This window comes from Vombatus ursinus, unplaced genomic scaffold (genome assembly GCF_900497805.2).
Source record: "Vombatus ursinus unplaced genomic scaffold, bare-nosed wombat genome assembly UNPS02001419.1, whole genome shotgun sequence".
Taxonomy (NCBI): Eukaryota; Metazoa; Chordata; class Mammalia; order Diprotodontia; family Vombatidae; genus Vombatus; species Vombatus ursinus.
Window position 1 is genome coordinate 1,990,910 of NW_020941197.1, and position 22,015 is coordinate 2,012,924.

The window sequence follows — 22,015 nt, forward strand, 5'->3', positions numbered from 1 at the left end:
CCAACATCCAGCAGGAGCAAGTTCTATCCTCCCACCCCCCAAAAACTACCTAGCACAGGTGAACCTGTGCTGACCTTGGTTGGTGAACTGTTAATTGACCAATATAGTGGAAGGCTGAGACTCCTTGTGATCCAGGCCCTAGAGAAACCACTATCAAAGGAAAGGGAGTCAGAAAGTGAGTATTAGGTAAAAATAAAGGGAAAAGACTGAAATTACCAAACAACTTAGGAAGAACAAAACTCAGTTAAAACCCTTCAACATAAATAGATAAAGCAGCAGGGGAGATAGCAATAGCAAAAGGAAATATGACCTCCAGATCAGGTAAAAGAGTTCAGGAATCTATGGGTAAGTTTTGCAAAAGAAAGGAAAATAAAACAACACCCAATGAGGCAGAAGACCCTGTAGCTTCCCAAGAGAACACAGAACCAAAGAGGGACATTCCTGAATGATCTCAAAGAGATATAAGAATTATTAAAGTAGAATTTATGGCCAGCACAGAAAATATAATTGGCAAAACAGAAAACTTGAGTCCATGGTGGCCAGTCTCACTAAGAAGCAAAGAGAAGATAACTGACTGGGAAAACAAAGACACGGACATGAAGGACAATCTGGAAGAGAAGCAGAATACATTAAAATTAATAAGAAAGCATGTTCTCCATGCAAGCAAAATATATTGATTTTGAAGACAGGATGTGAAGAGACAATTCAATGATTACAGGGCTCCCAGAAGAATACAAGTTGAAAGCGGTAACTTCATTTATACTGTTTTATTCATTTTTTTCATTTTACTCAATCTAGATGAGTTATTATATAATAGAAAGACCAAATAATAAATATTGCCTTTAAATTTAATTTACAGAAGTTACCTGTGACAGTAGATGAAAAGTTGTAAGGGGATTGTTACCAACCCCCTTGGTTAAGTCAACAAATTGGGTCAATAAATAACCAATGTCTCATGTGGGGTGACCTTTCAGGAACTGTGTACTTGGGTCACTGTCAAAAAAGGAACATGAGAAATCAAGATCTGAGCTATTTACCTCTAAGACTAACAATCCTTTGTTCATGCCACCTAAGGCATTTGTTCATTCCTGAGATGAAATGATACATACCCTGGACATCATTAGTCCTCTTTGAAAATGATGGATGAACAACAACAGATAAGCAACATTGTGTGGTAGGAAGATCACTAGATTTCCATCCATAAGACATGCATGGGCTCAAATCCCAATTCTGCTATTTATTATATATAAATTCTGCAAGTCATTTCACTGTCTATTGAACATTTCAAACTAAGTATCATGTAAACATTTCAAACTCAATAGTATGGTGTAGTGGCTAAAGTGCTAAACTTAGAGTCAAAAGACTTGAATTCAAATGTGACCTCAAATACTCACTGGCTGTGTGGCATTGAGTAAGCCACTAGTCATGTGATCTCTCTGGACCTCAGTTTCTTCCCATACAAAATGAAATGGTTGGGACTTGATGACCTTTAATATCCCTTGTAGTTCTGACGCATTCATTCATTCTATGATCTTATACTTGATCATGTCCAAAACAGATCTCATGACCTTTCTCCCCAAAACCAAGAGTCTTCCAAATGCTCCTATTTCTGTTGAGGATACCACTATTTTTCTGGTCTCCCACGTTCAAAACCTCAATGTCAGCCTTGACTCTTGATTCTCCCTCACCTCATACTTTCAATTGATTATGAAATCTTTTCATTTATACCTCCATAACATCTCTCCTATCTGTTATTTGAATACACAGCCACAATGTCTTCATCACCTCTCCCCTAGACTATTGCAGTGGCCTCCTAATTGACTCTCCCCACTCCAATCCATCCTTCACATTGTACACCACTCCCTTACCCAATCAACTCCAGTAATTCACTAAGCTCTCAATGTAAAACTCTTTTGTTTAGCTTTTAAAATTCTTCACATAGAAAACTATTATACTACAAGAAATGATGACAGGGTTCGTTTCAGAAAAACCTGGGAAGGCTTATATGAACTGATGCAACCTGAAGTGAGCAGAATCAGAACATTGTACATAGTAATAGTAATATTGTAACAATGATCAGCTGTGGAAATACTTAACTACTCTAATTAATACAATGATCTGAGACAATTCCAAAGGATTTATGATGGAAAATGCCACCCATCTCCAGAGACAGAACTGATGAACTCTGAGTACAGATTGAAACATACTTTTTCACTTACTTTATTTTTCTTGCTTTTTTTTTTTGCAGCATGACTAACGTAAATATGTTCTGCATGACTTCACAGATATAATTGATATCATATTGCTTGCCTTCTCAGTGGATGGGAAAAAAGGTAGAAGGAGGAGGAGAATTTGGAATTAATTGTTTTTAATAAATGAATGTTAAAATAAAGTATAATTATTAAAATTTAAAAAAAACTCTTTACAACCCTGCCTCTAATCTACCTTTTTAGTTTCATATATTATTCCTCTTCCTGAGAAACCGACTCTACTCTTCCTCACATACAGCACTCTATTTCCCATGTCTACTTTCTATATAAAAGTTTTCTTGATTATCTCTAACTTCTAGTACCTTCAATGAATGTTTATTAAGCACCTACTATGTGTTAGGCACTGTGCTAAGCATCACTGTGTTAATCTATCATGTACGTATTTTTAAAATTTTTTATGTAGTTATACACATGAATTTTTCATCCAATAGAAGGTAGGCTTCTTGAAAGCAGGAATTATTTCCTTTTTTTTTGCATCCCCAGCACAATGTCTGGTAGAGTGGACAGAGTACACTCTGTTTTCCCACAGGTCCCCCCTACTTCCCTTCATTCAATTGAAATTTCTCTCTCCAAACTCACTAATGATCTTTTAGATGCTAAATCTACTGACCTTTTCTAAATCTTCATTTTTCTTGACCTCTCTGCCTCAAGTCTCTCCCAACTCCAGTCTCTCCTCCACTCTGCTGTCAAAATGATTTTTCCCATCATATCATGTAGCCTCACTATTCAATAAACTTCAGTGGCTCCCTATGACTTTCAGGATCAAAATCTTGCTTCTCATTTAAAACATTTCATAAACTGGAACTTTTCCAGTCTTCTTATACCTTACCTCTCCCCAATACACTCTATTATTCAGGGACACTGGACTTCTTACTGCTCCTCACATGACACTCCATATCCTGACATATACACTGGGTGTGCCCCATGCCTGGAACACTCCCTCCTCATCTTTACCTCCTCACTTCCCTGGCTTACTTCAAGTCTCAGCCAAAGTCTCATTTTCTACAAGAAGTCTTTCTCAGTCATATTTAATCTTCATGACTTTGTTGAAACTACCTCAATTTATCCTGTATATATCTAATTTATACATAATTGTTTGCATGTTGTCTCCCCCATTAAACTGAGAGTTCTCTGAGAGCAAGGACTGTCTTTTGCTTTTCTTTGTACCCTAAGTACTTGGCACAGTGCCTGACACACATCATTTGCTTAATCAATGCTAGTTGAATGACTAAGCTAGTTGAATTAGAGTGCTTAGAGCCTGGTTAAGCATTAAAGATGCCAACAGTCATCCACTGCATCCCAGGCCATCAGCAGTCGACTTTCATCCTGCCATTGGACTTTGATGACTTAGGAAGAGAGAATGAGGCTGAGGTCTTTCCACAACTCTGTCTCACTTTAACCCAATTCATGCACAAGTCAAGATGTCACCCATGATATCACTGGTCCTCTTTGAAAACAGACAAACAACAACAATCAAATGAGATAATACATGTAAAGTACTTTGCAAAAAGTGCTCTAAAAATACTAGATGTATAAAACAGGGCTATATATTATTGCTATTATCCTGTAAACCACATACAGTCATAGGTAACTTTGTAGTTATACTTAAATATCAGAAAAACATAGATCTGTCTATATAAATCAATATATAAATAATTGTTTAATATGTGCAAAGCACTGGAAGTATAAATAGATAAGTGAGGCAGCCCCTACTCTCAAGGAGCTCACTTTCTAACATGGGACACAATATACATGGAAGGTCTCAGCCACAAGTCAAATGGAAAGGTCCCATCATCCTTAGGGGGCAGAGGTAAAAGCAGATGTTAATGTCTCTTTTTTAATGTCATTCCCACTGGCTAAATCTTATCAGTTTCTGTAATCGAACCATTTGACAGTGCCAAGGACTTTGGTGTCAAGAACTTTCTTTTCTGGATCTACAAAAGATGTGGGTATAACACCTGCAAGAGCAGTTGCCAGGCTGCATCTCCATGGAGATTGCATCCAAACAATGGTGGCTGCCAGCACTGGGCTGGAAGCATTACTATTCCCAGGGGTTTTGGGTTCAGGGTGCTGGGTTATCTCCATCAGAGTCTGAGGGGATAGGATGGTTAAGATGGGGGTTCCTAGCACATGCTTCCCCCTTTCTGTCCCTCAGAGAACTAGTCTGCTAGTCTAGTTCCTCTTTTAGCTAGTCTGCTCTGCCTGCCCTATATGTGGCAGTTGGTTGACATTTGGTGGGGATAGTTGGATCCTTATCTACAGTAGCTCTTTTTTCCCATAATAGCAGTGAGGACTGGGCTGGGCACAGGATTGGTGGTCTGCAGTGTGCCTCTCAGGGCACTGCCTGCTGGTGGCACTTTGATCAGCCATTGTTGCTGGTGGTGGTAAGGAATGTGGACTCATTCTCCACCAGGATTTCTTCCCTCCACAATGATGATAGGGACTGGGCTGCTAGTCAATATGGGCTAGTGGTTTGGGGGATGCTGCTATTCCCAAAGTTTTTGGGCTCAGGATGCTGGGATGTCTCTACCGGCATCTGAGGGGACATGGTAGTCAAAGTGGTAGTAGGTTCACTTGACATGATGGTACATGATACCTCACAGTGTAATGGAGTACAGAGAGTATTAGATCTGGAGTCAAAAGACTGGTTCAGATTCCAAACCTGCTGTTTGTTTCCTGCGTAAGTTCAGACATGTCCATTCATTTCTCTGGCCCTTAATTTCTTCACATATAAAATGAAGAAGTTGGACTAGATTACCTCCAATGTCCCTTCTAACTCTGAATATGTTATCTTTTATGTACAGGTTTATATTTACACTTCTTATACAATAAGCTAAAGACAAACTGAGACCTGGCAAAGACCTTATTTTAGAAAGGTCAAGATCATTCACTGCATCCTGGGCCAGTCATCCCGATTTTCCTCCTGCCACTGGACTAATGACTCTGAAAGAGAGACTGAGGCTGAAGTCTTTGTGCAGTTCTGCCTCACTTCAATCCAGTTCAGGTAAAAGTCAAGACATCACCCTTGTGACATCATTGGTCCTCATAGAGAAATAAGGACAAACAATAACAGCAATTTCCAACTTGAAAAACATGTGGTGCAGTGGATATAGCACTCGGCCTGGAATCAGGAAGTTCTGAGTTCAAATTCACCTCCAAAACTTATTGTATGGCAGTTGTATGGCCCTGAAAGTCACTTTAATTTCTGTCTGTCTGTTTCCTCAACTGCCACATGGGAATCATAATAGCACCTGCCTCGCAGGGTTGTTGTAAGGACTGAATGAGATAATATCTATAAAGCACTTGACACAATCTACACTGTTGTTTCCTTCCCCATTCCCCTTACCTTCCAGAAATTTCACACCCACTCAGTTTCTAGAGTCAATCATTAGTAGAACTATAATATTCATAGTTTTATTATGAAAACTCATTATATTTCACTACATTTTTTGGATGGCAGCCTGGACCTGTGATCACATTGATGTAGACGGCTGCAACGATTCTGCAACACTGACAAGTTAGATACCTGGGCAGGGTCAAACAACCAGGATTTGCTCAAAGCCAGACTTGATCACATCTCTAATATTTACTACCTGTGTGACTTTGAACAAGTCACTGAATCTCCTTGGGCCTCAGTTTCCTCATCTGTAAGATGAGAGAGTTGGATGGTCTCAAAGGTTTCTTCAAGTTCTACGATCCTATAAAACAAGGTCTTTCTGACAGTTCTCTATCTGCTACAGCTGTGGGTCAATTTAGTGTTTTTAAGAGGTCCAAATTGATGCTAAAAATTATTTTATAGTGCTTTAATAATAATTATGGAGTAATGGAGGGTATTAAAATAATATATTAAATTACCCTTGGGGGTTCACAACACATTTTTTATTGCTGTTGTTGAAAGAACCACTGTAGTATACTATGTTACCTCCCTATTTAGTTCTACATTGTGAAAAAGAAAACTTTGGAATATTTTGACCCTTTTTGGAAGGAAGAAAGGAAGGAAGGAAGAAATCATTTATTAAGCACTTACTATGTGCTGGAAAACACGCTAAGTGCTTTAGAAATATTTTCTCATTTGATCCTTACAACAATCCCACAAATATGTGATATTATTATTCCCCTTTTACAGTTGAAAAAACTGAGGGAGACAAAGGTAAAGTGACTTGCCCGGGGTCACACAACTAATAAGTATATGAGATTGGATTTGGACTCAGATCTTCTGAACTCTAGCCCTAGCACTGTATCCACTGTACTACCTAACTGCTTGGGCTATAGGAAAGGCATAGAACTCATAGTATTCCATTTCTAGTTAAGATTAGTTTTCCCCAATAGAGGAAGGGATTGGAAGGCTAGCAGTACAATTAGGAATATTTTTTCCCCAAAAAGGCAAGGTAGATAATGTTTATGTATTTATGTATTTAAAAGGGTGGTGATGATTTATGAGTTATTTTCCCTTTGTTGTCATGCCACATGCTGCCAATTCCTAATGTTTAACCCAGTAAAAAATCATGAGTAATATTCCACATTACACATTATTATGATAACATGGTCCTTTGCATTTGTTTTAATTCAATTTCCATGCCAAGAAAGCAAATAATATAAAACAAAGAACCCGGTACCACAGGGGAAGCAAGTTCCAATGAGAACTCTACCTCCTGCATATACATCTAAAAATCAACATCACACACTTAAGTGAGACCTTCAGACTGTCAACAAAGAACTGACACAAACTGATTTTGGAAGTAATTTCTATAACTTCTGTTCCAGAGATGTCCATTCCTCTCTGATTATCAAGGAGTCCTCTGAATTTGACCATTGATCCCAAAAGGCAACAATTAGCTCCCATGCCTTCAACACTGTTCTAAAGAAAAGAAAACTTAGAAGATGAAACATTACTTGCCATTATTATCAAATCCATGGGTAAACTCATGGCCAACAATGACTCCTATAGCACCATAACTCAGAGACCTGTAACATAGACATGTAAGGAAGAGAAAGTTATAAGGGTGAATCTCAGAGACATATTCTTCTTAATATCAAATAACTCCCTACTTTCAAATCAACTACGGTGAAGACAATCTAAAATAATCCACACCCACAAAACAGGAGGAAAAACCTGATGTTAGTCATGTTTTTTCTCATTAAAACAGAAAGAAAAATCCAAATTGTAAGACAATCTTTATGCCCATGTGTATGGCACTATATAAGCCCACACATACATACATGCACAAACACATACATATACATACACACATGCATATATGTGTACCTGCACACACATTTCAGTCTAAATACCTAAGCCATCAGCAGGATTGAAAAGGTCCTGCCACTTACCTTGCCATTTATTTTCTAGCTGAGAATTCATTGGAAAGACACTACAGTATTAAAAATAAAATTGTTCTCCTAATGTAGTCACACAAAAAAGCAAGGATCAAAGATTAAAAGGGATCTCTATGTTGTCAGCTCTAATCATTCTCCTCTGGCTTATGTGACAGACAGGCTTGCAAATGCATGACACAGATTGTGAAGCATTAAACAGATTTCCATTAAGTTTTCAAAAGGAGGTGTTAACACTATTTCCTTCATCTTTGCAGAAGCCAAAAAAAAATTATCTACAATCACATCTAATGCACTAGAAAGCCATAAATGGAGATTAAATCATTCTCCAAGTGGCAGATTATATCTACTTCTTGACTGTTTTATTTGGTTGTCCAGCCTTCTGAAGAGGACAATAAGAAGTTTGCTCTTAAAACTAATTCATGAGATGTGTTCCTTAGATCAAGGGCTAAAGTTGTCTAGAATGCTGGAGTATTTTGCTGTACGTTTGCCATGTACTGCCAGCATAGCACCACAGATGTCAAAGGAACTTTAGATGCAGATAATACCCAGTGTCCCTAAAGAGCAGGCAGCTAAAGTTTTTGAAGTAACATGTTATTACAGGACATAATGATCCTTAACATACTAATTGTTTGTTTCAACTGTACCCAAGGAAGTGAGCTCAGATTTAATTTTTTCCCTTGATAGCCATTCTTTCCTTTGTGATTTCCTTCCTGCAAGGTAATTTGCATTTGATAAAATGTTTCCTACTGTTTTTCCATCATTGCAAACCTTCATTAAAGGAATAACAGTAAAATTATGCATTTCAATCATGGAGCTATCGTGTCATTTTACATAGTGCAGGGTTTTATCAGCAGCAGTAGGTATCTCTTCCAAGGGCCTGGTATAGAGCTTTTCCTGGTCTCTGCACCAAAGACAGTCTTTCTTTCATTGGGTCCTGACTCTACATAAATGACAGACTAGTTGAATTGAAAGGGCAGAGAAAGTATCCCTGAAATAATTGTTCTGGAAGGGATGGGATGGGGGAGATGATGCTCTAACAGATCTCTTTCTGGAGCAACTAGTAGGAAAGAATACAAAGATAGTAGTGTTATAGAACTAGAGCCTTCAGGGGCTATTTAGTCAAATCTCATTTTACAGATGAAGGAACTGAGGCACAGTTAGATTAAGGAGATTCTTGAATCTATGTGTAACTCTTCTCTGTTTCAGAAGAGCTTAAAGACAACAGATATAGGCAGATATAAATAGATAAAATAGATAGATATAATTAAATAGATAGCTATAATAGACATAATTAAATGAAATATGAGAATAAAGATATTCTATTAGGTTAAATGAATATTCTCCTTTCTGAACAAAGTTATAAAAGGTTTAAAATCAATAGATGCATAAAAACAACTTGTTTCTAAAATCTAAATACACTCACAAACCTCCTCAATAGTGACTTGCTGGCTGGGGGACGGATCATTCATTTCCAGCAGAGAAAATCTAGCTCATTAAATGTACCACTGGCAGCTTTTAAAAACCAGTTTGAACAGGGTGTTCAGTGTTTTACTGATTCCAAGGCTGGTCCTGGGACTGAAAATAACATATCTTTATAATGTTTTTCTTCCAAATGGTGCTGGCTCCACATTAAAAAGTACAAAAAGATCTGTAGCTCTTCATTGATATTTAGAATGTCCATGATGCCTTTGTTTAAATGCAAATACTTTTGGAGGAGTTGTCATTAATACCTCACTAGGGATTAGTTTATCAGATTGCTTTCCATTTTAAGAGATAGCTGAGTTGGAATGGGACAAAAGACTAGGTGAATTTGTTTTTGTTTTTGTTTTGTTTTGTTTTGTTTGGGGTGGGGGGGAGGGTTGAAGGAGGAGAGAAGTAAGGAAGGAAGGGTTAAGACCACAGACCAAGGCCTGGGCAGGAGACTACAATGGAGAGGAAAAGAGAAGGGACAGTAAAAGCACAAGTAGCTAGGTGACTCAGTGGATAGAGCTCTGGGTCTGGGTCTGGAAGACTTTAGTTCAAATCTTGCCTCGGATACTTATTAGCTGTGTGACCCTGGGCAAGTCACCTAACCCTGTTTGCCTCAGTTCCCTCATCTGTAAAATGAGCTGCAGAAGGAAATGACAAATCACTCCAGTATCTTTGCCAAGAAAACCCCAGGTGGGATCACAAAGAGTTGAATATTACTGAAATGACTTAATGAAAACAAAATAGGAGCCCACCTAATGACTAGAAGATGAATCTCCAAAGGGTCAAGAAAGTCAGTGGAAAACTAGAGGTAGGAAGGTACCAAACAAAATCTTCAAGTCTCTCATCATTTTGTCTGAAGTTGGCCCCAAGTCTTTAAATACATTTGAAAAGCACTAGCTGTGTGACCCTGGGAAAGTCCTTTAACTTTGCTGGGCCTCAGTTTCCTCATCTGTTAAAAAGTGAGTTGGACTTGATGTCTTCCAAGATCCCTTCCATCTTTAAAGCTATGATCTTATGATATAATCAAGCAGTGATATCAAACAAATTGAAATGGAGGCCACTAAACAGAACATGAGGATCTCTGTGTGCTATACATTGACTTAGAAAATGATATGTTAACATTATCTATGTCCTACTGGATTGTTTTTTATTTTGTTAAATCATTTAATATTAATAATTAACATACATAGTTTATAAGCATACATAACATAATATGCCATATTAATAAGTAATATATTGTATATTAATTATTTTGTTAAATATTTCCTAATTACATTTTAATCAGGATGTTGTAAGCCACAATCAGCTGTTGTACTCATATTTGCAAAGCAACCTAGGATTCTGGAGGATCCATTAACAAAGAAAGCTTACATCTTCTGTGATTTCAAAAGCAAAGTGGTACCATCAAAGCTGCAATCTTACTCCCCCGATAATTTTACCTGGCATGTGGATGCCCTAAGGTCTCATAGACTTCTGTACTTCAGAAAGGGCAGGAAGCATAGACAGGACAGGTTGGGACCAGACACTTAGCTAGTGCTAGGTTTAGGAGAATCAGGGCTAAGAGTAGGGCCAAGGGCACTAAACTGAGAGTAAGAAGTTCCCTTTAAGTCCCAATTAAAATCCTACCTCATACAGGAAGAAAGCTTTCCCCAACCCCTCTTAATTCCAATGCCTTCCCTCTGCTCATTCTTTCCTATTTATCTTGTCTATAGCTTGCTTTGTACATATTTGTTTGCATGTTGTCTTCCCCATTATATTGTAAGCTCCTTGAGGGCAGGGTCTTTCTTTTGCCTCTTTTTGTATCCCCAGTGCTTAACCTAGCACACAGTAGGTGCTTAATAATTGTTTATTAAATAAATGAATAAAAATAAGGAAGCCTAAGTTTAACTCTCCCTTTTGACACTGGCCTGGGGCAATTCATTTACCTTCTCTGCGGCTCAGTAACCTGCTCTTTAAAGGGCTGATATAATATTTGTGCTACCTCCCTCACAGAGGAGGTAGCACTGTAAAAAGAAAGCAATTTGGAAATCATAAATCAAATCATATTGGAAATAGGAGTTGTTTCAGCCAACTACATGCAATATCTACACATACACACACACACACACACACACACACACACACACTTTTTTTTTTAAACTACATCTGTGATTTCATCAGCATAGGGAGCTCCCAGGTATAGATTGTCTCTGCCAGTGCCGATGGACAACTTCTCTGAAATGTATAGTTTTAGAGAGTTGCCTGGAATACCAAGAGATTAGGTGACTTGCTCAAAGTCACACAGCCAATAAGCACCAAAGGCAGGAGCTGGGTCTTCCAGACTTCAAATACAGCTCTCTACCCACTATTCCACACTACCTCTCTATTTAAAATATTATAGCCAAATCTCACCAACAGTATTCACATCTTTGCTTTTTCCCATTCCTCATTTATATAGATCTATGAAATCAACCCTAGTGACCAGCATCAGATATAAATGCCCCTTTTGGCCAGACACGAAGGCCTCTATTCATCCTAGGTGCTATGAGGAGGAATGAATATAATGCTGGACTTGGACCCAGGAAGACCTGGGTTCAACACTTGCCTCTGATATTAGATATATGACCTTGGACAAGTCACTTAACTACTCAGCCTCAATTTTCTTATCTGTAAAACTGTGATAATAACATTCATCACAGAACTGGAATGAGAATACAACAAAATCATTTATATTAAGTGTTTTATAAATTTTGAATTTATGTAAATGTCAGTTATTATTATTATTATTATTATTATTATTTTATTAGGTAATACATTCACAGAATTCAAAATACATTTGCTTTGTTATTTTATTTTACCCTTCCTTTCTTGGTCAATTTAATATTCCATCATTTTTTTTAAAAGAGAAATTTATTTTTTTTAATTTACTCACCGTGGATATGCTGTTCCCCAGAAGAAAGGCTTTTGGAGTTCCCCAGCTGGAAACCCTAGGAGAAGAAAAATGAAGTAAATTTAAACATTTGTGCTTCTTTCTATCTGAGGTTAGGGCTACTAGGCATTCCTTATATTTGGAGAAGTCTCCTAACTTCCAACTTCCAAATATAATTCTGCAACTTCATTTGAAATAACCCTATCAAAGCACCATAAAGATACATTGCTTGGAAGTTTAAAATGGCAACATTCCAACCTAATGGGCCCTTCTCTCCTGGATCCTCCTATTTTAGGCATTTGGTCATCTAATAGCTTTACCTTGTGAAGAAGACCATAAATATCTTTTTTCTGTTAACAACCAACCCTTTCTATATGCACTTTGGGTTATTTTAATCATAATTTTCCAAGATTAAGTCACAAAAGAAAGGAGAAAGCATCTGCAATACCCTTTACTGATCCAGAGCAGAAACTCTGAAATCAGTGACAATGAAGAATTGAGTTGATTGGTTTTACATTTTTTTTTTCAGAGGGGAGAGAAATTGAACTCTATTCTCCTCTCTCTCCATTCTTCCTTTAACTTTCATTTGATGTGGAAGGGATCAGAACTTAGAGGCAGCTAGGTGGTACAGTAGATAGAGCACTGGACTTGGCATAAGGTAGCCCTGAGTTCAAACCCAGCCTCAGACAGTTACTAGCTATGTGACCCTGGGCGAGCCACTTAACCTCTGCTTGCCTCAATTTCCCCTTCTGTAAAAATGCAGATAAAAATAGCACCTACTTCTTAGGGTTGTTGTGAAGATTAAATAAGATATCTATAAAGCACTTCACAAAACTTGAAAAGCTATAGAAATGTTCACTATTATCATTAGCATGTGAGAAGCCATGTTACTAGTTTAGAATGGCTCTATGAGGAGGACAGCTAGGTGGCCCAGTGAATAGAGCACCAGCCCTGAAGTCAGGAGGACCTGAGTTCAAATCCAGCCTCAGACCAAACACTTGACAAAACCTGGGCAAGTCACTTAACCCCAATTGCCTAAAATAAAAAAATAAAATAAAATAAAAAAAGAATGGCTCCATGAGGAAGAAAGCTCTTTATAACACTGCCAAGGCCTGTACCATTTCAGAATTGCATCTTTAGGACATTATTACCACCACTGATCATAACATTGAAACGTGCTACAAATTGAGGTTACCCTGGCTTCCCCATTCTTACCAGGGCAGTTCTGAGTCTGCTCCCCTCAGAACTGTTCCTATGGATTTAATTATCCCCATGACATGGGGTCACCAAATGTTATGTTTTCATGGGACCAATTAATGACATTGGGTAGGTTCTATATTTTTATTACCAGATAGATTAATCTATCTGATATACGGGAAGCAGTGTGATGTAGTAGAAAGAATACTAGACTTGAGATCCAGCAGTTCTGACACATACTAGCTATGTGATCTTGGACAGGTCACTTAAACTCTCCAAATTACAGTTTCCACATCTGTAAAATGATTACTTCACACAGCTGATGTGAAATCCAAATAATACATACTAAAAATAAAACACTTAATAAAACTTAAAACCTATGCCAACAATGTTAGCCACTATGATTATTCCTATCAGTCCACTTTTGTTGATAATGATGCATTACAGTATGAGTTTTCTAGATGTAGAACCTAATTTCAAAAAGCAGATTTCTTCAGTTCAGAATGTGCTTTCTTTTTTATGTTCATGTCCTCTCTGTGTCTCTCTACGTCTCTTTATTTCTCCTTGTCTCTCTCTGTCTCTGTCTTTCTCGGTCTCTATCTTTCTCATTCTCATTCTCTCTCACTCTTTCAATCATGCAGAAAATCTGTTAATCACAAATATCTCCTATTCAACAATTCAACAAATATTTATTAAGGACCTATTATATGCAAGACACTGCCAGGGACCAGGGACAGCAAAGATGGAAACAAAACAGTCACCACCTGCACATTTTATTGGATTTTCGGAGATCGAAAATTTCTTAAAGAGGCTGTATCATCCCAACTTTCATAACATTTACTGGTTTTCAAATATCTCTGATTTCTGCAATTCAGTCTCTCATCTCTTCTTTAAGCAGTGTGTCTGTTTTGAGAATCTCTCCAAAGTCCAAAACAGATGCAAAGTCTTTATGCTTTTATGAAGATTTACTTGCCTACTGTGCATCACCTGGATTTTGGCACAGGTCTTAATCAGCAGAAAGATAATAAGTCAGTCAGATTCACCCCTTAAATTGCATAGGCCACCTTACATGTTCCTGTGTGCAGAATTCTTAGACATTTCCAATCCCAGAGCAAAGAAATGTCTGACATTTCTATGCCCTCTCTTTTCAGCCATTCACTGTTATAGGCCTCAAAATCACATGCCACTGCCATGACGTTACTCTGATCAGCTCTATCTGTTCACCTTGTCAGGTCCAAAGCACCCAATGCTGATAAAAAAAAAAAAAAGAATAATCTGATGCCCCTCTGTCTGTTTTGCTTGAGTGAATGGATAAATGGCTTAAACCAGGTTTTTGGCAAATGCAGACTAGCTAGAATGATAATTCCAAATCCTGACAGGGTCAACTCAGTATCTTATCTTTTGGAGTAGATAAGTTGTATTAAGCAGAGCTGGAAAATAAAAAATGAAGAGAGCATTTTCCTTTTTCATAGACTTCTCCTGCACTCTCTCTCTATATATCTTTGTCCTTTTTTTTCTTTGACTTCAGATTTTCCTCACCACTTGCTTTATGCTTTTTCATGCTTTAATGCCCCCTTTCTCCTTGAGGTTCACTACCACTTATTGAATTCTCTCACCTACCCCCTCTGGAATTAAATATAAATACTGAAACACAGAAAAAGAATATTTTCCTTCTACTTGAAAAAAAGAAGTGGAATGTGGTCAATGCTTTCTTTCTCATTTCCCCTGCAACACTGCTACAATGTGCCATGTTCTTAGATTCTATAAAGTCAACCAAGAAACATTGGCTAAGTACCTGCTATGTGGCAGGCACTGTGCTAGGCACTGGGGAGACAAAGATTAAAAAAGACACAGTGCCTTTCCAACAACATGTACACATATCAGTATGTACAATATATTTGTTGAATCATTTTCAATTGTGTCCAACTCTCCATGACCCCATTTGGGGTTTTCTTGGTAGAGATAATAGAGTGGTTTGCCATTTCTTTCTCCAGATCGTTTTTCAGATGAAGAAACTGAGGCAAACTGAGTTAAGTGACTTGCTCAGGGTCACACAGCTAGTAAGTATCTGAGGCTAGATTTGAACTCAAGATGAGTCTTCCTGACTCCAGGCCTGGCACTCTGTCCACTATGCCAGCTAACTGCCCTAGATAAAATAAAAGTTCAAAGTAAATACAAGGAGCAGCTAGGTGGCTCAGTGAATAGAGCTTTGGTCTTGGAGTCACGAGGACCTGAGTTCAAATCCAACCTCAGACACTTAACACTTACTAGCTGTGTGACCCTGGGCAAGTCACTTAACCCCGATTGCCTCACCATAAAGCAAAAAAAAAAAAAAAAGTAAATACAAGTTAAGCGGTGTCAGGAAAGACCTTATGTGGGAGATGGTGCTTAAGTCAAATCCACAAAATCATCCTGGGTCAGCTCTCTAACAGTGCCAATTGTGCCCAGACATCAGGAAAGATCAACAACATGGTCACAGACACAAGAAATCTCCTTAGGAAAGCATATTCTCTCACATACCTCTCAAGAATAAGTAGTTCCCAGAGAGAATATACCAATGCATGTTGCCAATTAATCTCCAAGTAAAATAATTTTTAAGTAAGAAGCAAAAGAAAAAAAATCTTCTGTTTTTAAGCAAATCTTTTCTCTATGGGCCAAGTAGAAGAGTTAACAGAAAGGATTCCTGCATCAGTTGCAGGATGAATTAGGTGACCGCTAACATCCCTTCCAGATGTCATATTCCACAATGCCACACTTTTATGGAATTAGATTTCCAATAAGTACGAGTCCAATATTTAAAGGTGATGCTCTAATTATCCATATGCAAAATATGTGCCAAATTTTACACTGCTATAATAAAACATTGGTGGGGGGAGGGCATTTGCTAGTTTCCTTCTATGTAATATACCTTTCATGCTTTTGAAGTAATTTATGTTTAGTCTGTCTCTTTAGCCTGTGTTTCATAGAAATTGCTATCATCATCCTTTCTAAGGAGAGTGCTCTATGCCTTAACAGAAGAAATATGTTTAGTCTCTCTTACATCCCCTCCACAGGCAGCAGCAGCAGCAGCAGGATTTTAAAATTCCTTTCCTGGGGGGGGGGGGGGATGGCAGAAGGCATGTTTTTATGCTAGAAGGGGAGAATGGAGTTGAATTATTACCTACAATTATGTGAGAATCATAATATGACATCAAAGTATATTGATACATTAAATAGGATACTTACTCTCTGAAATATCTCTGTTCAATAGCAAACTCAGGATGTGTTAGATTATCTAACTTTTCCTTTCAAAAGCATCTGCCATTCCCATAGTACTGCTATTACTGCAGACTAGAGGCTGTATAAAGTATGTATTTATGAAGTTCTTTGCCCATCAGAAAACATGGATGAACAAGAAGCAAGTAAGAGAAAGATTGAGATACGTAGAGAATTTAGAGACATCAACAGTTAATAGCCTTTTGTGGAAGTTCTTAACCCAAGGTCAATGAACTTTTGAAAAATAAATATTCTGATACCTGCATAACTTTCTCAATCTTATATATTTTATATGGTTAAAATATTATTTTGAGAAGGGGTCTATAGACTTCATCAGTCTGCCAAAGATGTCTAGGACATGAAAAAGTTAAAAACTCCTGCTTTAGAGAATGGGGTTTCTCTGTAAATGGACATTGGATCTTATTTCATATGAGACAAATCCATTGCTATTTTCCTCCACACATCTATTTTAATTCATTGACCCACAGATCAGAGACCAGAGTATCATAAGTTCATAAGGGAAAGTCACTTATTGGTTTATATAGAATTGGGAAATAATAACTCCTCATTCTCTTGCTCCCTTCGCCCTTTCGTATCAATCACTTCCACTCCAAAGAACAAAATGCTTTGGGAATGTAGACATTGTTGAGCTATAAAGACCTGAGGCATCCTGGTCTAGTGGAAAACACATTGGATTTAGAATCCAAAAATCCGAGTCCAGATCTTGGCTTTCCTAACACTGTGATCAGAGTCCATCTAACTTCTCCAGGCTTCATTTTTCTTATCTTTAAAATGAAAAGGTTGGACTAAATGACCTCTAAGGTCAGTTAAAAATTTATGTTCCTGTGTTCAGGAATAAAAGGATCAAACACAACTGAGATAACAGATATGTCTAGATTTTGGAACATATTCTTCCAGTCCTAGTAACTCTTCATTAAGCTCTTAACTATCACCTATTATTCATCTACTAACCTGTGAGATCCTAGGCACATTATTTAACCTCCTTATCTTCTCCAACTTTCTCATCTGTATAATTAGAGCTAAAAGGACTATGACAGTCTTTTGAAACCATTAACTTCTAAGTTTTTTCTGGTATTTAAAAGGTTTTATTATTGTTATTCACACTTACATGATGCTAATTAGGATTCAATCTCTCTCATTAAGCTGAATATGTTCACACCTCCTTTTTACTTGGTTTCAGGGACTGACTAGATCCAAAAAGATGACAGTGACTTCAATGCTCACTGCCAAATCTTCTCCTGAACCCAAATAGCTAGCTTTTTTCCATTTTTTTATTCTTTAAAAGGAAAAGCTGAAATTAAAAAAAAAATTAACCAGAAACTTCCAAAAGACATAACCTAATCCCAAATTTGAATTATTTTATTCCTGACACTTTATTGTTTGGCTGCTTCAGAAGCATCAGTATTACTGAATTAATAAACTTTGAAACCTACCATGAGGCAAAAAGCAAAAGTACGCTAGAGAGGGATGAAGATTACCTCTCAACTAATCAACCCCAAAATCACAAAATGGGCTCTGAGGAATATTAAGATGTACATAGTGAGGTTCATATGTCAGCTACAAAGGGAGCTATACATGTAGAAGATGGTCCATCCAAACATGGGCCAATCAACCCTACACAAATGCAGAGAAATATAAAGGAGTATTCAAAGCCTACCAATATAGCAACATACTCTGAAAGGTCTGTTAACAATAGACTTATGAAGTGAACTACACTTAGTCATAAAAAAAAAGAAACAAACAGCAACAACAAAACCTATTAAAAGGCAATTATGGAAGCAAATTTTTGCCAATTTCTATTTCAATCAATCAACAAGTATTTTTTTGTATTTTTTTATTTTATTCTGAACCTAAGAAATAAAACAAGCATTTCTGTAACATAGTAGATTAAAACAAAGATGATTGCACATGAAACTGCAATTCTGTTCTGTATAACTTGCTATTCTTTTTAAATATATAATAAAGTTACCATGTAGAAAGTTACATGACAAGTATTTATTAAGCACCTACTATGTGCCAGAGGCTGGGAATAGAAGTACAAAGAAGGAAACACCTCCTACATGCAAGGGGTTTATGTTCTCAAGGGAGAGACAACAAATGCATATGCCAGTAACTATACAGAATAAATATAAAGAGAATAAATTTAAGGTTATTAAATAAAAGGCAGTTATGGGGAGCCATTAGTGATTTGGGTTGATCAGAAAAGGGTTTACATGCAAAATGGTGCTTGATCTTCCTCTTGAAGGAGAAGAGGGACTGTTAAGGCAGAGATAGTAGGAAGTACATTCCAGGCATAGGGGAACAGCCAGTACACAAAGGCACAAAAAGAAGAGACGGAGTGCTATGTGTGAAGTACATAGAGAAGAATGCCAGTTTGGTTTGATTACAGAGTATGAGAGTGTGCTAGAATCAACCAGGAAGATAAATCAGGACCAGGTTGTGAAAAGCTTTAAAAGCTAAACAGAAGTGTTTATATTTGAGAGGCAATTGAGAGCCACTGAAATGGGTAGTATGAAATGAAATGGTCAGATCTGTGCTTAAGGAAAATCATTTTGGCAACAGTAACCTAGACTATTATAGTTAGTAGCTTCTCAATTTGGTGTCCCTGCCTATGCTTTGTCCTTTCTCCAGACCAGTCCTTCATACAGCTGCCAAAATAATCTTGCTGAGGCACAGACAATGTCACTCTTCAGCTCAAAAATTTTCAGTAGCTCCTTTTTGCTTTTAGAATAAAATGCAAAATCTTTAGCTTATTTACAATTTACACATTATCTAGCTCCACACTTAATTCATATCAGTCTCCTTCATGCCTTCTATATTCCATCCAAACTGGACATCTAGCTGATGCACAAACTTGCTATACCATTTCCTACTTTAATGTATTCATTCACACAACTTATATTTAACAGTCTCAAATTTATTCTCTCTATACTTATACTATATTTACTTGTATATATACTTCTTGTTTCCCCCTTGAGAATATAAACGCCTTATATGTTTCCTTCTTTGTACTTGTATTCCCAGCCCCTGGCATACAGTAGGCACTTAATAAATACTTACCTTGTAACTTTCTACATGATAACTTTATTACATATTTAAAAGGAATGAACCCCATTCCTGGAATGCAATGTGTCCTCAAATCTCAGAATCTTTATCCTCCTATAAGAATCAAAAGAAGACCACCTCCTTCACTAGACTTCCCTGATCCACATAGAACAATGTATTCTCTGCCTCTTCAAATATTTCTTGAGTCCAAAAATGAATCGTTTCTTTAACCCTCTCCTTATTAGTGTACATGTTGCATATTACTTCCCCCCCTTTCTAACTCTAAGATAAATACACATTCCTTGATGATGACAGGAACTGTTTCATTTTTGTCTCTGCATTTACAGCGTGACATTTTTCCCTACAAATGAAGGCAGAAAAAAGGAAGGGAATAAGCAAGTTGCAGATAAAAGGTAGGATGGTTGAAAAATATTACTTAGAAAGGCAAATAAAGAAGTTCATAGGACTTACTAGCTGTGTATCCTGGGCAAGTCACTTAACCTCAATTGCCAAAAAATAAAAAAGAAGAAGTTCATGGGACCATAATTTGAGAGCTGTAAGGAACCTCAGAGGCCCTTTTATTTTAGAAATGAAGAATCGAGGTCCAGAGTTGCCCAGGTTTACTAGTAAATGTCTGGGACAATATCTGGACCCAAGTCTTCTTGTTTCCAAGTCCAATGCCCTATCCACTATGCCATACTGTCTCTAAATTGGCAGTGTGGGCTTTATAATATGCCCCAAAGTAACAAGAAACATTTCCTGGGATACATTTGGACATCACATATTACAAAACTAATGTTAAGTATTTTCAAAAAGACTACTATGAAAATAATTACAGTTTGTTCACCAACAGTAGCTAGTAAAGATGAAGTATAAAAGTTCTCAAATGAATTTGAAAAGACCCTCCAAATTAAATAAATATATACTCTTATACTCAGTAACTTAAGTGCAATTATATGAAAAGGTGAGGATGGGAATAAATATATAGGAAAACATGATACCAGAAAAATGAATGAGAGAGGCCAGAGACTTGTCAATTATCTAATTGACTCACCAATCATCTAATCAATTTACAAGTCTTTAAGTGTCTACTACTTGCCAGGCACTGTGATAGGCTATGAAAATACAAGTATAAAGAATAAAACAGTCATAACTCAAACTGAAGGTAAATTTTAATGGGGGAGACAGTAAGTACATATAAAAATATATGGAGCATAAATATAAGGTAGTTAAATACAGGATGTTTGGGGAGGGAAGGTATTAGAAGGTGGGGGGGGTCAGAAAAGCCTCATATCTCTATATCGAGGATAATGTTTTCTTTTTCAAGAAAAGAATGGGTAGGTTTGAGACCTCAAAGCACCAAATACCATTGCAAAAAACAACATTGATTATATTTTAGTGAACTAGAAAAGATTCATAATTGATGTGGGAGATATCCCTGATCATTTGTTTATATATACTTAGTCCACTGACATGTCAGAGCTAGACCCAGAATTAGCAAAAAGCAAAAAGAAAGAATGATAATGAGCAAATATATAATATACAATTGAAATAAAAATCCCAAACTGTTTAAACAAGTTATTGGCCATCAAAATGGACAAGAGAAATAACACTGACATCAATTAAAATAATTGTATACACAAATTTAATCAACTGGCAAAATTAATGTTATAACAAGGAACCCAATAGGACCAAGAAACCACCTTAGTCAACTAATGTCGGTCAAATGGAGATGGATGGCTGCCAAAGGCAATACCAGGTTAGAAAATAAACTCATTTGTAAAATCTTATAAAGAAGTAACATCATGAAGCAATGGAACATAAAACCAGTTTAAAGAAGGCTCAGAAAGACATCCGACTAAGCAAAGTCATCCCAAGGGCATCTAAGGACAAAAAAAAAGAACAGAAGGAGGACAAAAACAGAATAAAAATTAAAGAGATTTGTAAAAATTACTATAACAAATAGTTTCCTCTATAAAGGACTGGAATCACCACATTTAATTCCTAGTATCTTGGTCCCAAATGTGTTTACAGGGGATGTAGGAATGGTACTAAAGAAAACAAAGATGAAAAAGAAAAAGCTAGATTGGATCAAATATATAAAGAGAAGATCTGTGTTGAAAATTTGATACATATTTATCAAGTACCTACTATGTACCAGGAACTCTGCTAAGAGCTGGAGATACAATAAGAGGCAAAAGATAGTCACTGCCCTCAAGGAGATTACAATCTCGATGACAATTATAAGCATATTTAGGGAATGATATACAATGCATAAAGGAGAGGAAAGATAGCCTAATGTGTGTGAAAATCTGACTTTATTAACATCCAAAAAAAGGTAGCTAAGAGAACATCAATTACTGCCAACTCATAGGCCTACTTTCCCATTTAAATGAATTTTTATGAGTCAACTTATACATGAATGGAGGATATCTTTTTAAATTAGTATGTTATTTATTACTAGCATTAGTAGTATGCTATTATTAGTAATTATTTTTTAAATTAGTATTAT

The 22,015-nt window shown here is 36.9% G+C and overlaps 1 protein-coding gene across 1 annotated transcript in view; it reads right to left on the reverse strand.

Annotated features, from left to right (window-relative positions):
- PHEX (phosphate regulating endopeptidase homolog X-linked) overlaps window positions 1–22,015 on the reverse strand; it is a 263,978-nt gene that overhangs the window by 22,607 nt on the left and 219,356 nt on the right. The window contains exons 16-17 of the mRNA XM_027868359.1: window positions 11,989–12,043; window positions 7,164–7,235 (exon numbers count right to left, since the gene is read on the reverse strand). Of these exons, the coding sequence (XP_027724160.1) occupies window positions 7,164–7,235; window positions 11,989–12,043 (127 nt within the window). The remainder of the gene's footprint in view (window positions 1–7,163; window positions 7,236–11,988; window positions 12,044–22,015) is intronic.